Below are 17,816 nucleotides of genomic sequence, written 5' to 3'. Positions count from 1 at the left end.
CTCACCAGCAGCTGCCACCCAGCCCCCTCAGACTGCTGAGAACCAGCTAAGATCGGAACACAGATAAGGAGGAAGCTGTTGCCAGAAATGAGTTGCCCCAGGGCACCTTCTAGACAGGAGGAGGAGAGATCAACTCTAGGTTTGCACCTCAACCATCCCCCTCCCCCCCCCCAGAGCCCTCAAGCCAGTCTCCCTCCTAATCTTCCCCAGACACTGAGTCCCCTGGAGCTGTGCAACAGCTCAGCCAGCTCATTATGCTTCTTGAATGTTTTTGAAGAAAAAAATGTGTAACATAATTACAGGCTCTGACCCCAAATGACTTTAACCCTGACAAGAGCACCCAAGACTCACTGTGGGAAAAACGTTTGCCCTGATTGCTCCTGAACATAACGTTTCCTTTCAGAAGCTTCCCCACCCCCCAGTGCTACAGAAGGGTCCAGACTCACAGGCCAAGCTCATGGAACAACTAGATCCCAGGCACGGAGCCACATGCTGAGATGTTCTGAAGTCACTAGAACTTGTACCCTTTCAAATTATTCCTCGACCTATCATAATGGCTCCTTCTAGAAACCGGAGAGGTCCCAGCATGAGGGTAGCTGGCACAGCTTTGTGCATTAAAGGGAGGCAGAAGATTTGAGACAAATTTATGCCAAATCTCTTCCAGCCAATTCCAAGGACCCCCTCCAACCAAATCACCTGGGGGCCTTGCAAAGAATGCAGATTTCAAGACCTCACCCTAGAGCACACATAAAACAATCTCCTTGGGGGAGACCAGGAATCCTCAGTTAAGGGAATTCTTACACACATTCATGTTTAAGAACCACTATCTTAGAACACAGACAATCTATAGAAATGTCCATAATGGCACGTTCCAATTATAGGGCACTTACCATGTGCCAGCTTACTCTGCTAAACCCAATACCTACAATTCTCATTTATTCCTCACAATATTATAAGGTGAATATTTATCACTCTTGCACGTAGGCTTTCTGCAGTTTCACTCCCAATGTCAAATCCAAAGGACTTTGGGCAAGCCCTCACGCAAAGTAGCCAAAATGAAACATGTTGTCCTAAGAGTAAAAGTCTCTCCCCACCCTCTTCTACCCACCTGCTCTGCTAAATGTTGCTATTCTCCTAGATTTTGGCCTCCACTCTTTTCTTCCACTGCAAGCCAGTGGTTCTCCACCTTTGCTGCACATTAGAATCACCAGGAAAGCTTTGACAATTCCCCAGGCTCAGGGCACTTGGGTGGCTCAGTCAGTTAAGCACCTGACTCTTGGTTTCAGCTCAGGTCTCCATCTCAGGGTCAGAACACTGAACCCAGAATCAGGCTCAGCGCTCAGAGGGGAGTCTGCTGGAAGATTCTCTCCCTCTCTTCCTCCCCTCACTTGTGCACTCTCTCCTTCTCTCTCTCTCAAATAAATAAATCTTAAAAAAAAAAAAAATTCCCCACACTTACATTGCAACCCAGACAAATTATATCAGAATCTCCCAGGATGAGTCCCAACTCCTCAGATGATTCAATGGGCAGCTAAGGCTGAGAATCATTGCCTGGGTTTCTAGTAGCACCTGGTGAGATGCAAACCTACACCAGTAACCTGCCATCTCTTTCCAGAACATCGGACCTGTGCTTCCCACTGCCTTGTAGATGCCTCCACCTGTATATTCCATGGGAACAACTCAGCAAGGACAAACTTTACTTAGCCCCGTATCCCCTATCACACACCACATTTCTCCTGTAGTACAGAGTTCAACCATACTCCCAAGACCTAAGATAGAAACTGGAGACACCCTGGCCTCCTCCCTCCTCGGTCTGCTGTTGACTACATGTTCTCTTCGCCCACACCAGCATGTCTTCTCAGAAAAATGCCATGGAATCTTGCATTCTCCCCTATAATCTATCAGTGTTTGTGTGACTATTCAAATAATGATTCCACTGAGTAAACCAGACTTTCAGTAAAGTGTACTCCCTGTCACTTGCTTTGTATCCTCTCTGGCACACTGCCACCTCCCCTGACACCTGTACCTAGTCTGAGAAACACATCCTCCCCTCCCTTTTCTTCCAGGCATCATGACCAGATGGTATCCATTTTCTCACACATTTCTGCCTTGGGACAGTGTTAAGCAGAATAAAGCTCAAATCACTGGTACAATATGGTAGTATTTTAGATGATACAATGACAAATAATTTTCAATTTAATGATTATGATTTAATGGCTATGTGAACATATTTTAGAAAAAAATACTGCTGATTACATCAAACCTGTAATTTCGGAATGCTGTAAAGTTCCCTTCTGAAATGAATGTACTTTTTAATAAGGAGACTTTTTCAAAGTAAATAAACAGTAGTAAAGGTGGGGCAAAACTAACAGAGGCGGTTTTAAATGGCTTATCATTAGGAACACAGCCTCCTTGGACTTGATAAGCCTTCACCTGCCTTTCCCTTCTGTTCCTTCCTCCACGACCCTTTTAAACTTCTAATTGTACTGTGAACCATCTGTGCTTCCCCTGCCTCAAGATGCTGAGCGCCTAGAAGACAGTGACTGGGCCCACCCTGTCCCAGAAACCCTACCACTAGAAACCTTCCATCCCAACATGAGCTGTCACAGGCAGTGAAGTAGAGACCACACAGGACAGGTGGCACTATCCTACCCTCCACTGAGGAAAGTGCTAAGCGTGGTGGGAGAGGTAACCAAGAGAGACCTCGTATAAAACACCCTGCTCCCTCACCACTCCCCAGAAATTCCATTGCCCAGAAAAGCTTTGGGGACAGACAAGGCGTGCCTTCTGGCCCAAAGTCTTTGTGATCACCAGTCACTAAAGGCAGGGGACTGCCCTCCTTTAACACCTGCCAAACTTCCTGAATAACGCACGTGCTGTGCAAAGATAAAAATTCAATGGCAACCTCACTAGTAATGCAAACTTCTCTGAGGCCCTACATTCAAGAGATTCCTAATACAGCTATGTCTCATTTTAGGGAAAGATTTTGTTGTGGCTTTTACACCCAGAATCAACACTATGTACAGATTGGGCAGTAAGAAAATGGAGAAAACTCTAAGCATTGTTTAATTGCAGAGGCTACTTAGTAAGTAATAAACTCGTGAGTTTCCTTCCTACACTAAAATCATGATTTATAAAATTCACTTCACTCAGAACTTTCCAGAAACACTCCTGTGGGATATTTATCAAAATAAAAACTGTACATACCCTTTAGCCCAGCAGCTCCATTTCTAGGATTCGTCCTACAGACCTGCTCACTGAAGTGCCCATGACAGGTACCAAAATGTTCTGGTAATAGTAAACAGCTGGAAATCATCTAAATACCTATTATTAGGAGATTGGTTAAATGAACTATGTCATATCCATTCAATGGAGTACAATGTAATGCTAAAAATGAGTAGCTCTATATGTACCAATGTACAATAAGATCTAAAATACATTAAAACTGTGCAATATGCAAATCTATGCAAAATAGTGCATATGGCAGGCTACCGAAAAATATATAAATATGTATTTGCTGGCATATGCATAAATTTTGTCTGAAAAATTCACAAGAAATGGTAAAATGTTGCCTCCAGTACAAGAACTTGGGATCAGGAGGCAGGAGGAATTGTAGGGACACTCGTATTCCTTTTTGCCCCCTCTTGAACTATGCACCATATAAAGTTATTACCTACTTAGTTAAACCTTTCTAAAAGAAATATAGGTAAGAATTAAAGTAAAAACACCTTTCTAATTTTAGTTTATTTGCTCAACTTATAATCATTTTCTACACCTGACCCAAAGTGCAATAACGACATACTCAGTCAAGACTCTGTTAAGGTTTTAGTTCTATGTGCTTGACAGTCTTCATGGCACAGAAACTACCTCAAGCTAACTCAGCCTACCTGGAAATCTATCTAAACTCTCACAGGAGGAGCCAGTTCATAGATTCAGAGTGTTCAAATTAGCCTAGAGTAAACGTAAGAGCACAGCTGATAGCAAGATCATATGAGCTTTGAAATTTACCTGTAATGTCTTTACAAACCATGTAAAATGGGGTTTACTTTGGCTTTTCTTTTGTGGCAGCAGCAGGAGTCAAAGTGCAGCTACTGGCTTGGCCCAGAGAAGCCAGCTAGTTAACAATGATTGGTCCAGATTTCCCAAGCCCCTAAAACCTTTGTCCATCTGGCAAAGAAAACGCACACACACAGAGACCACTCTAACCTCAGGAATCTCCTTTTTCTAAATATAGTAGGCAACTGCCCAGCCTCCAAGCTCACCCTCTGAAGCATTCTGTGCCTTCCAACCAAGGTGAAATGAGCCAGATGTAAACACGCCGTGACAGCTTCTGGCCCACACTGCCAAGCTGCTTTCCTCAATATTTCCTCTATTTCTCCACGCTGGGTGTCTACAGAAATGTGTAAATCCCAGTGACTCAAATTTGTAAACATTCTTCTGGCCACTAATGCTGTTTTTCTCACCCTAGCAAATGTGATTTCCTCCTTGGTCCCTGATATTTGAGCTCGGACTAGCCTATTAAATACAGACAAAGCCCCATCCCCTCTCCCATTTTATCCCTAAGAACCTAGAGCTCAGAAAACATACTGGACAGGTCCAAAGCTAATTAGGACACAGCCAATTAATTGTAATCTCTCTCTCTCTTCCAATTCCACCCCCCCCACACACACACATACACACACGATTTTTTTTTTTCACCATGCCCTGGTTCTTTTAGAATCTATGTCAGTGCCTAACAGAAAGGCCTATTTTGTTTTTGGTTTTTTTTTTTTTTTAAGATTTTATTCATTTATTTGACAGAGAGAGAGCACAAGCAGGGGGAGCAGCAGGCAGAGGGAGAGGGAGAAGCAGGCTCCCCGATGAGCAGAGAGCCCGACACGGGACTCGATCCCAGCACCTGGGGATCATGACCCAAGCCAAGGGCAGACACTTAACCAACAGAGCCACCCAGGCATCCCATGGACCTTTTCTGTTAAGGATGCTTCCAATTTAAGGAAAAGGTGAAGTTTCAGAAAGATAATCTAACACACTCGAAAGAGCACAAGACAAATATAAACTGACCTCGTGGACGGACACAAAGGACCTGAACAACAGATATCAAAGAGACTGTAAAACTTGAAGGTTGGCAACAATTCCATATGGAGGAAAACTTCCAGGAATATTCAAGAATCCTAGGAATCTTTTCTCCCACGGAAATACTGGAAGCTACACACAAAGGTAGGTGTGCAAATGATCCCCGCAGCACTTTCTCTATTAGTGAAAAACTGAGACAATCCAAATATCTTTCAAGAGGAGAGTAGGTAAATAAGCTATGGTATATCCACACAGCAGAACTCTCTGCAGTCATTAAAAAGAACGTACTATGGGGCATTTTGCTGGCTCAGTTGGTAGAGCATCTGACTCCTGATCTCAGGGTCGTGAGTTCAAGCCCCAAGCTGGGTGTGGAGCCTACTGAAAGAAAGAAAGAAAGAAAGAAAAAGAAAGAAAGAAAGAAAGAAAGAGGGAAGGAGGGAGGGAGGAAGGGGGAAAGAGAGAGGAAGGAAGGACAAAAGAAAAAAAAGAATGTACTATGTACAGGTACTGACGCAGAAGAGCTCTAAGTCATAGTATTAACCAGAAAAGCAAAACAGAGAATAATTCATATAATATAATCCCATTTATGAAGAAAAAAACAAATATGCACAAAAAAAAGACAAGGGGAAAAAAAAGTTGGCAGTTGGTTAAGTCAGGAAAGTGGGTTCTTTGTATACGTCCATACTCTGATGCTCTTAAAAGAATGTATTCATGAATAAACTGTGTACTTTTTCTCATCTTTACACTATAAACTTAGGTCATTCATTCATTTATATTGTTAATTTCCCCCCGCCAAACATCATCATCCCCAAATCGTCTTCATTTCAGAAAACAGCACCATCATTCACATAACTGCTCTAGCCAAAACATTTGAATCATTCTTGACTTTACTCTTTTCTCTCATAGCCTAAATCCTATTAAACGGGAAATCCTGTGGACTCTACTTTAAAACACCACCATCTCCAGTGCTGCCACCTAGCCCAAGCTGCCACTACCTCTTACCTCCCCTGTTACAACAGCTCCTAACTGGTCTCCTTGCCTCCATTCTTGCCCCACTGTATCTATTCTCCACAGCAGCCCAAGGATCTCTCAAAAACACAAGCAGGATCACATCACAACCTCCCATGGCTTTCCACCACACTTAGAATGAAACACCAAGTCCTTTCTGGGACTCAGACCATAGCCTGGCTCCTGGACTCACTCCCCGTTCATTTGCCATCACTGTTCTCCAACCATACTGGCTTCCCTGCTGGTCTTCGACACCCCATGCACTCTCCCACCTTATGACTTCTGCACCTGTTACTGCCACCCTAAAAACTGTTACTCTAGGGCTTGGAAGACATGCTACGAGCAGAGCAGGGCTCCATATTTGTTAAATGAAAGTCTTCCTTTCACAGCAAAAAATGTATCATTTGAAACACACTGGGTTATAATTTTAAAAATCAAAACTAAGGTCAGTCAGAAATTTAAATCTAGCAAAGCCACTTTGTTATTAGCTTCATACTGGAATCCTTCCCTTGGCTAGCTTTTTAAAATGCAATGGCCTTGACAGGATAACAAAATCACTTTCATGAGTTCCTTTCCCCAACAGCTCAGTTGTGATTACTGTTCCTCCCTGGCCCATTCTCATTTCATCAATTCATGGGGCTTGTGATCATTAGCTTAGTACGTGATCATTAACACCAGTATGACCAGAATTAGGAAGTCCAGCCTGGGGCCTCTGCCCAGAGGGATGCTGCCGGCCTTAGAAAAGCAAAAACCTGAAATTCAGCCTGCTAAGCCCTGACATCCTAAAAGTGAGCAGTCAAATGCATCTGAGGTTAAACAAATAGAAGCAAAAAATCCCCAAATGAGGACACATGGAGAAAATATACTGAATGCTGTTCGCTTATCATCAAAAGTTTTATGGGACAAAGTAAAGGGAAAAATCTAAGACATAAAACACTGCCCCCCCCCAAAAATCTAAATAGACATTTCAGCAAAGAAAATGTACCAGTGGTCAATAAGCACATAAAAATATGCTCACCATCATTAGTCAAAAGGGAAATGAAACTTTAAACCAGAATTAAGCACTTCACACCCACTAGGATGGCTGCGTTAAAAAGGCAGACAATAACAAGTACTGGTGATAATGTAAAGAAATTGGAACCCTCGTAAAACCTGATGGGAATTTAAAAGGATGTCCCTGCTGTGGAAAACAGTTTGGCAGGCTTTTAAAAAACTAAACCTAAGTTTACCATACAACCTAGCAATTCTACTCCTACATAAGAAATGAAATAAGAAATGAAAACCTATGTCCATACAAAGACATGTACGCAAATCTTCATTACAGCATCATTCATAAGAGCCAAAAATGAGAACCCAAATGTCCATCAAATGGTGAATGAATAAAGTACAATTTACAAAACGGAATACTCTTCAACAATAAAAAGGAACCACTGACACATGCTACCACATGGATTAATCTAAAAACACTCCACTAACTGAAAGAAGCCAGATGCACAAGACCACATATAGTATGATTCCATTCAACCTAGATTTTCATAGAAGAAATACCTACAGAGACAGGAAAAAGGAGATAAGTGGTTGTCTGAGGCTTGAGTTAAGAATAAAAAGGCCTTTTTGGGGTGACAGAAATGTTGTAAAACTGGAATGGGGTGACGGTTACATAATTCTGTAAACAACAAATGAATGGAATGTACACTTAAAACTGGTGAATCTTCTAATTCAATAAAACTTTTAAAACAAAAACAACTGCCCCAAAACAGACTGACCTACAACAAATGGCTATTTTAAAAGGAATAGTCATAGGGGTGCCTGGGTAGCACAGTCAGTTAAGCATCTGACTCTTGGTTTCAGCTCAGGTCATGATCTCAGCGTCATGAGATTGAGTGCCTATCAGGCTCTGCTCTCAACGTGGAGTCAGCTTGAGATTCCCTCTCCCTCTCCCTGCCCCTCCTGCTTGTGCTCGCTCACTCTCTCTCTAAAATAAATAAATATTTAAAGAAAGGAATAACCATAAACATCATGTTCATGAGAGGTACTCATGATAAACTGGTAGGTCAATCCCAACTTCTAGTGATTATTTTGTCATAGAAGAAAATGAAGAGCAGGAAAAAAAGCTTTTTATATTTTAAAGGAGAAAGAACCGTCTTTCTTAATGATAGCTGTTGGTAATCAAAGCCCAACAAATAAGATATTCAACCACAAAAAGGAACGAAATTCTGGCACATGCTACAACATGGAGAAACCTTGAAGACATTAGGCTAAGTGAAATAAACCAGACACGAAAGGACAAATACTGTATCACTCCACTAATATGAAGTACTCAGAGTAGTCAAATTCATAGAAAAAGAAAGTAAAACAGAGGTTACCAGGTACTGGAGGAAGGGGAGAATAAGGGTTATTGTTTAGTAGGTATAGGGTTTCAGTTTGGGATAATGAGAAAGTTCTGGAAAGTGACCGCACAGCTGGATACATAACACCATGAATGTACTGAACACCAAGAAGTGTACGCCTACAGAAGGTTGAAGTGGTAAATTGTGTGTTATGTATACTTCACCACAAAAACAAAACAAAACCCTCAACAACCCAGGTAAAAAATGGGCAAAAGATCTGAACAGACACCTCACCAAAGATGATACACAGCTGGCAAATAATACATATGGAAAGATGCTCTACATCGTGTTATTCGGGAACCACAAATTTAAAAACCAGCAAGACAACACTACATGCCTGTTACAATGGCTAAATCCAAAACACTGACAACACCAAATTCTGGTGAAGTCTTAGAGCAACAGGAATGCTCATTCTTTGCCCCTGGGAAGGCAAAACGGTACAACATTTTGAAAGACAGTTTAGTGGGTTTTTTTTTTTAAGACTTTATTTATTTGAGAGCGAGCATGCATGCGCAAGACAAGAGAGTGCGAGAGAGAGCATGCACACGAGTGTGTGCATGAACAGAGGGGAGGAGGAGAGGGAGAAGCAGACTCCCCGCCCAGCAGGGAGCAGGACGCAGGACTCAATTCCATGACCCTGAGATCATGACCCAAGCTGAAGACAGACCCTTAAAACACCACCCAGGAGCCCCAGTTTAGCACTTTCTTACAAAACTGGACATACTCTTACCATATGATCCAGCAGTTGTCCTCCTTGGTATTTACTCAAATGAGCTGAAAACCTATGTTCACACACCTACAGACAAATGTTTCTATCAGCTTTATTCATAACAGCCCAAATTTGGAAGCAACCAAGATGCCCTTCAATAAATAAATGGATACATTCATATGGTACATCCAGACAAAGGAATATTTGTCAGTGATAAAAAGAAATGAGCAATCAAGCCACAAAAAGACATGCAGGAATCTTAAATGCATATTGCTAAATGAAAGAAGCCAATCTGAAAAGGCTAAACACCCTATGCTCCTAAGCACAATATATGACATTTTGGAAAAGGCAAAACTAGGGAAATAGTAAAAAGAGCAGTGTTTGCCAAGAATAGGGGCACAGGAATGAGTAAGTGAACAAGGGGATTTTTAGGGCAGTAGAACTATTCTGTATGCTGCTGCAATGGCCAATACACGTTATTAAACATTTATCAAAACCCAGAGAATATAAAGCACAAAGAGTGAACCCTAATATAAACTATGGACTTTAGTTAATATCACTATATCACTACTGTAACAAATGCACCACACTAGTGTAAGACATCAATAAGAGGGGAAAACAGAGGGGAACTGGGTGGCTCAGCTGGTTAAGCTCGGGTTGTGATCTCAGGGTCCTGGGATGGAGCCCTGCTTCGGGCTCCCTGCTCAGCAGGGAGCCTGCTTCTCCCTCTCCCCTGCCCCTGCTCATGCTCTCTCTCTCAAACAAATAAATAAAAACTTAAAAAAAAAATAGGGAAATAGAGAACAGGTGTGTAGGGCTATATGGGAACTCACTATACTTTCCACCCAATTGTTCTATAAACCTAAGACTGCCCTAAAAATATAGTCTATTAACTATAAGAGGGACCTTAAACCTTTGTCAGGAGATTGAGAACTATGATTAGATGCAGTTTATTCAACCATAGAGAACAGAATGGATTAAAGTGGAAGAACTTTTTTTTTTAAGTCAATGTTATATAAAAACTACAAAATCGTGTTTGGATATAATTTACTGTCATTTACATTTGTATGAGTAATATTCCAAATGTCAATATTAGAAATTACCACCATTTACAAATAATTAGGAAATGCCCTTTTTTTCCCTTTTATTGGCAAGGTGCTAAAGCAAACAAAGGAACTGGGAAAACCTTTTTGCTACCTAACTCCATACCCATTTGTCTTATTAGGATTTTGTAAGTAATATAATTACTCCTAAACAAGCAGGTTGGCAATGAACATTCTTTGGGAGGCCATTTGAATGAAGGGCTCATCTCACTAATGCAAAAAGCCTATGCCAAATCCTCAAGCACTACAAAAATGTAACATGATTTCAAGCATGCAACTCTTACAAAAAATAATAAATTCAAAAAAGAAAAAATAAAGCATGCAACTCTTGATAATGATCTTTTTTTTTTTTTTACTTGTTTTAATGAGCAATGAGGATAAATCATTTATCTTACCAAATCAAACCAGGGAATAGGTTTCTGGTCTTCCTGTTTGATGCTTTATTACTCAGCTAAAAGAGAATCACTTCCAGTTATAAAATAAATAAATCATGGGATGCAACATACAGCATATTGACTATAGTTAACAATAATGTAGCATATGTTTGAAAGTTGTTGAGAGTGGATCTTAAAAGTTCTCATCATAAGAAAAAAAATTGTAACTGTATAGGGACAGATGTTAATTAGATGTATTGTGGTGATCATTCACAACATACACAAATACAGAATCACGTTGTACCCCTGAAACTAATACAAAGTTATATGTCAATGATACCTCAATTTAAAATTTTTTAATTAAAAATTAATGCTATAAAAGTACATTTTAAAAATTACTTTAAAAAAACACTGATAATCAATCACTCAGTGCTTCTCCAGGGGAACCCTATTGTTATATAAAGCCAAGAAATAGCCAGACACCCTCATCTGTCATTCTAGTCTAAATGGTTCCTTAATCCTATGATAGAAAGAAACACAAAACTCCAAAGCACAATACAAAGTACTAGCTATTCTTTGCCTACCCAGGTCTGAGAGTCTGAAAAACCGCTGGGGCAGTATTTCCACTTAATCTAGCACCTGCTGCTTGCTTCTCCTTTCGGGGTCTAGATTTATGAAGAATTTGCATCTTCAGTATCAGTATGGTCACTGAAGGCAAAGAAGAGGCATGTTCAAGAGAAGACCCCACAGTCTATTGCCAGGTTCAAAACCTGGTTACACAACTTCCTAGCTATGTGACCTTAGATAAGTTACCCAACTCTAAACTACAGAAAAATAAGAGTTTTCATCTCACAGGACAGTGGTAAGGACTAATGAGACAATGTGGACATTTGGCAAAGGAACAGACACTTGGTAAGTGCTCAATAAACAAAAGCACATCATCTCCAAAAAGTCTCATGAATACTACAGGCTCAACTACAGAAATATAAACACATTTACTTCATTTTGTATGTCACCCAGCAGGATAAGACCCCAAAGTAAGGCTTTATGGAGCATCACATACCCTGCCCAAGTTGAATGAGGGTTCACAGAGGGAAGGGGCTAGATTCTTAGTTTTATCTTGGTCTCCTCTGTATACATCACAGTACCATGAACCAGAACTAATCCACTCCCTACTCATGGATTTGAAACACAAAACCACACCTGGGCTTCTCCCAGCCCTGGGACTTGGTTCCATCTTTGGGATCTCACCCCAGTTAAACCCCCTGAAGAAGAGCAACTTATGGATTCAAAGGTCTTCTACCTGAAATTCCAATGAAAAATTCTGTTCCTAAAGTTGGTCACCACCACCTGGGAGGAAAATATTAAAATTGCACCTGTGATGTTCGGAATAGGCAAATCTATAAAGACTGAAAATACATTCATGGTTGACAAGGGCTGGGGACAGGGGTAGGGGGGAGCTGGGAGAAAATGGGGAATGACTGCCAATGGGAATCAGATGCCTTTTGAGGTGATGGAAATGTACTGAGACTGATTGTGGGGATTACTGCACAATTCTATGAATGTACTAAAAACCTCTAAATTGCATTCTGTAAGTGGGTGAACTATATGGTAGGGTGAATTACACCTTAAAAGAGTTGATATTTTTAAATTTTGAAATTTTGCCCCAACCTTCCCACCTTAGACTATCAGAATAAGGGTATTCATTCTATCTTAGAAAGCAGAAGCCAAATTTACAGCAACAAGTCCATAAGTCAACTCTCAAGATGGAAAGAAAGAGTTCCTGAAATCCCATACCACTCCTCAAAACCAAAGGCCTAATTCACTTTCACTTCTATGAAACCACATTTGGTTTGCCACAGAGTCCATGAGACCAGCCATGAAGTCCAAAGCATTCTGCAAGCTTTTTCTGCAAGGCAGGAGAGTGAGAGGCAGCCAGCCCAGCCACTGAGGAGGTATGTTAATCTATTAAGAAGGTTGAAAATTTAAATAACCAAAATGTTATTAGGAACAGGAAGTATGTTGGGAGACTTGCTTTTTTTTCTTTTCTTTTCTTTTTAACTTGTGGAACTTTTTTGGCATAACCACATCATACAAACAGATTACCAGAATTTTTCCCACCAGTGGTTAATACATACACAACTGTATAAGTTATAAAGAAGGCATAAGCCTAACTCCCTGTACCCAAACCAAAAAATATATCTCTGCTCTTACTAACTTTTGCTCTGAGTCCTGACAACTTTGAATGCTGGAAGATGATTATAGCTACCAGCAAATGAGCAGTGCTATGCACCACGGTCCAAGCTAAGTGCTTTCTTTACAAGCACTAATTCATTTAGTCCTCACAACACTAGAAGATCAGGGTGGCTACTACCATTTAACACAGGAGGAGCTCAGGTTCTGTGTCTTGCCCAGAGTCAACCAGTAAGTGATGGGGTTAAGATTCGAACCCAGGAAATGTTAAAACTTAATTCTACAAGTCTGAACTTCATCTCAAGCTTCTACCATCTCTACAGAAAACAGAAAGTCTTGAACATACAAAATCCTCCCAACTGAAACACTGATTCATCAGGGCATGGAATGAATCCTGGGGCATATGGGCACCCACAGAAAAGACCTGGACAAATCAGGACAGAAGAAAACTGAAAGTCACCAAGGTAGGTCGCAAATATTTTATTGTTTATCTTCTATGCATCCAGCCCAGAGGCTTGGACTCCAAGGAAAAACTTGAAGGGGGTTATTTGTTTATTAAATTCTCAAGGGGATTCATGAGACAAGTGACCTAAACAACAGTTTTGCCTCAGGGTTAAGGGCACAGGCTTTGGAATCAGACAACTTGGGTTCAAATACACTGAACTGCCTTGTCACCTTGAGCAGGTTACTGACCTCTCGGATCCTCAGTTTCTTCATGCATAGAAGTAGTAATAACAGTAATCTAGCTGAACTTTGGCAATCCCAAGAGGCTAGTTTTATTGCCTCAGATTAACACATGAAGGAAACCTAAACCCAAAGGTCTGAATACTAATTATAAAATAAAACCATAAAATTTTATAGCTGGAAAAGACTGTAAATCATCTAAACCAGGGTTATTTATATAATTATGCATTTATTTTGAGAAATTCGTTTTAAAAACACTAACTTTACATTTTCAGTAGTGAGAAAGATGAACAGAAGAAAAATACTACACAAATATCCTAAGATAGTAATACATACTGTAGCAAGCACCTAATGAAAATGGAACGCCTGAAATCTTGGAAAGAGTGATCAACACCACCCTTCCCACTGAAGAAGTCACACATGACCTATTCAAGTAATAGTAGCAAAGAGTATAGTTAATACATATAACTGGATGTACAGAGATTAGAACGTTTAGTTCCTTACTAGTCTTTCCCCCAAGTTACAGTGCTGCTCCATTCCACTGGACAACTTAAATAATTCTTAAACCCTATCACTGCATTATACCCAAGGAATTCTTACCCCTGCCAAAAAAATAGTAGCAGGCAAATAAATTTCCACTCACACAAATGCCCCCTGCTCATCTCGAGACAGACATATAAATGCAGTTTCCAAATTCTAGCAGGCTTGGTCCAGGGGTCCATTCTGGGTAAGCAGGGTGGGAAAGGATTAAGAGCTCTGTATTAGCAGGAACTCCGACTCTGGCTCAGACCATGCAGGGGTTCAAAACTAGGCCCCACTGCTGGAGCTGCGTGGCTCTGGACTAGTGACTCCACCAAGCCTGTGTTCTCATTTGTAAAATGAATAACATGAGATAATTCACTGGCAAGGAGTCAGTCTCCGTAGCCACAGGGGCAACAGAATATTCACTGCTACATGGTCAGGGCCCAGGGCAGTACCTAGCACACAGCAGGCACTCCATATGTTTGCTGAATACAGCAGAAGCCCAATTAAACCCAGCCCGAGATTCAATCAAAATTCGTGGGCCCAATCTATAAGGCAGCTCTTAACTTACTCCAAACCAGGGGTGGAGTGTTCCTGAACCAAGGATGGTCACAGAGAAAGGATGAGTTATTCATAGGTTTCAGGTCATCAGAGACCCTATCTCTGAGGAACCTCATCACACCACAATTTTATGTGTATTTCACCCCCGAAAGACTGGCAACTGCTGTCCTGGAGTTCCATTATCTCCCTTTTCATTTTTAGAAGCAACAGGATCACAAAATGACATCTCAGGCACTTGACTTCTGGATGTCTCCTTTCAAGAGGCCTGGGAACAATTTTCACAGGTAGGACTCCACCCAGTCAATGCAACCTGTCTTAGCTGAGAGGTATCACCTACTAAGAAATCCATCACACAGGCAGGAAAAGTAAGGACAAAGACAGTTCCACTATCTTCCTTCATCTCCTTCCTGATTTTCAAAACTAAAAGATGGCCCAAACTATTTTTAAATGGGCAGACTGAAAAGGCACCAAAAACGACCTCACAATCCAAGGAGCTCATCCCTAGAACACTCTTGTTTGGCCAGGAGAAACCCTCTGGCTCTGCAAAAGTCAAGGGAAAACTATATACACAATGCAAATCTCATTTCTCCACCCCCACCCCCACCAAAAGGAAATAAGTAAAAATGGTTTCACAAAAGGCTCCAGAATCTTGAGGGATGAGCTTAAACTTCTGCTTTCTGAGGGAGGCCGGAGGACATTCCCTCAAAACCTTTTGAGTTTTCAAGGATAATGGGAGAGGTAAAAAGGAGAGCGAGGGAGCGGAGACGGAGAGAGTCAGGATATGTTCGTTCTATTTTTAAACCGTCGCCCACAGTTTAGAGTAAAGGAACACTCTGATGCTGTACTCCCACCCCTGTCACCTTCTGCTAAACACAAGAATCAGAACCTGCACACGTACGCGGCCCTGGGTTACTGGCTGCCACTACTGCCCAGATCCGCGAGCTAACCGACCATTGCACCCAGCCCTTCCCTGGCAGCGCCCGTGCCTTTCGGAGAACCCGGCGGCCCCGGGCAGGCTGGCGCAGAGAGAGCGAGGCAATTAGGAGCCGCCTTTTCCTGAGGGGAGGCAGCGCCCCCTTGGCAGGGCACGTTCGGCTTCCCCGGCTGGGCAGCCAGGGGTAAGCCACTGTTCCCCCAAGGGAGCCGGAGTGGTGGACGCGATGGCGTTTCCCAACGGGGTGCGGCGCGCGAGGCACCGGCGGCTCACTCCCGGGACACCTGTGTGCCGCGCACACACAGCCGCCGTGCTCCAGAGCACAGTTCGCGCTCGGTCACCTCCCAGCCAGCCCAGAACGCCAACGGCCGGGCGGCCGGTCCCCTTCCTCGTCGCCTGCGGCTGGGTCGCCCATCCTACGGACCCTCCTCGCCCCACTGTAGGCGTCTACAGCCGTCCCTCAGTGCCCCCGGGGCGGAACGGCAGCCGCCGGGGCGCGGACGCCCAGGGCCAAGAGCCACCCGACGGCCCTGCCGCCTCAGGGCCCCATCCCCGCCGGGCTCGGGACACTCACTCTTGAGCGCGCTGATGAGTGACTTCCCGTCCTTGATGAGCTCCTTGATGAATTTGTTGGTCTTGTCCAGCTCCGCTTCGTGCGACTTGAGCGTCTCTCGGAAGTGCGGGCTGTCGAGGCAGCAGTCGCTGAATTCGAGCGCGGGGAGCCCCATAGTGCCCGCGTCGCCGAGCCGGGGGGCGCGCCTCCCCCAGCGCCCGGGAGGCCCGCAGTCCCAAGCACGCACGCGGCGGGACCCCGGCCGGGACCCCCGACGCCCGCCGGCTCCACAGGTGTGGCGCCGGCTCGCCCTCCGCGCGGTGTCCGCCGGCGCGCAGGACTCCTGACCCGAGGGGGTACCCGGCCGAGGGGCGGCTGCTCCGCCGGCGCGCCACGGAGCGGCTGACGGGCAGGAAGCGTAGCGACGGACCCGCAGCGGTGCCGGGAAGAGAGCGAGCAGGCGAGCGAGAGCGGCCGCCGCCTCCCCGCCTCCTTCGCCTGTTCGCTCTCCAGCAGCCTCGAGCGCCCTCTCACAGCAGCCTCGGCCGCCCCGCCGGCGTCCGGGCCGCTCGAACCTGCTAGCGATGACCTAATCCCAGCCGGACCAATCAGCACGCCCGCCTCAGCCCGACCCCCCCCCCTCCCGGGGACACCCAGCCCTTCCGTGGCCTTGACCCAATCAGCGGGGCGTAGAGGCGGGGCCTGGGGCAGGGGGCGGGTCCACGCCACCGCCTAGGTCCGCAACACAAGCTCCGCCCCCTCCCGCCCGCGCGATGTTGCAGACCCTGTGCAGAGGAGGTGATCGCTACGGTGCATGGGCCCTTCCCACTCCTGATCTTGCTGACCTGCTGCGGCCAGGATCCGAACCCGAGGTGGTGCTTCTGCAGGTCTGGGGAACGGTGGACCCTAAATATGCCTAGCATGGAAAAACTGGGAATTGGGGCTGCAGTTCCCCTCAGCCCACCCTGCACGGGGGCAATCGAGCTTTCACTCAAAATGCAGCTCCGGACCCCGGGAGAACCTCGAGCGCGCCGAACTACCATGCCAACCCTAAACACACGCTCCTTATTCCAGTCAAGCCGAAAATATTGGCATCTTTGAATTACCAGCTCTTTTTGCCTGCAGTCTTCTTGCCCCCCCCCCCAGTCCGGCCCCCTCACGGCCACTCCTGCTCAAAATCCGCCCACGGCTGCCCCCAGCCGAAGGATCTAACATCCTTAACGAGAATTCAGTCGCCTGTTGTTTTCCTGCTGGGCATCTAGCACAATTTTACATAATTACGTCCTGCCCGTCGTCCTTTGATACACTGTGAGCTTCACCAGGGCACGGACCACTGCAGTTTTCTTGAGCGCTGCTGCATTCCCAACACCTAGACCAGTGGCTTGCATTCAGGAACAGATATGGAGAGCTTCCCATGTGCTACGTGTGATACTCGTGCTCCGGTGATTGACAAGTATTTGTGGAATAAATGAATAAATCTTTCCCTACCTCCAGTGCGCTGCCTTGTTGTCCCTCTGTGCCACCCCTGGAATCAATTCAGGCAGCTCACTCACTGCGCTTTTCAGGCGGGGTCCCACGGTGTCTAGTGCTGAACTGTGAACTCCTGGAGGAGAGGGACTGTCGCTGAATAAATTTTTGTATGTCCAGGAACTAGCAGCCCTCCTTCGGTTAAGATTTTTTTGTTTGTTCTGTTTTTTTAAATAGGCCTGCCA

At 44.2% G+C, this 17,816-nt stretch overlaps 1 protein-coding gene across 3 annotated transcripts in view; it reads right to left on the bottom strand.

Annotated features, from left to right (window-relative positions):
* Window positions 1-16,651, bottom strand: part of ARHGAP26 (Rho GTPase activating protein 26) — a 414,131-nt gene extending 397,480 nt beyond the window's left edge. For 2 of the 3 annotated variants that reach the window (XM_026499014.4, XM_026499015.4), the window contains exon 1: window positions 16,126-16,651. In XM_026499014.4, the coding sequence (XP_026354799.1) occupies window positions 16,126-16,279 (154 nt within the window). In that variant the 5' untranslated portion in view covers window positions 16,280-16,651. The remainder of the gene's footprint in view (window positions 1-16,125) is intronic. The other variant, XM_057306962.1, reaches the window with a different exon arrangement.
* Between the last annotated feature and the right edge of the window lie 1,165 nt (window positions 16,652-17,816).

This window comes from Ursus arctos, unplaced genomic scaffold, assembly GCF_023065955.2.
Source record: "Ursus arctos isolate Adak ecotype North America unplaced genomic scaffold, UrsArc2.0 scaffold_5, whole genome shotgun sequence".
NCBI classification, from domain to species: domain Eukaryota; kingdom Metazoa; phylum Chordata; class Mammalia; order Carnivora; family Ursidae; genus Ursus; species Ursus arctos.
The sequence above is the reverse complement of the archived record's forward strand: the minus strand, read 5'-3'. Positions and strand labels throughout refer to the sequence as shown.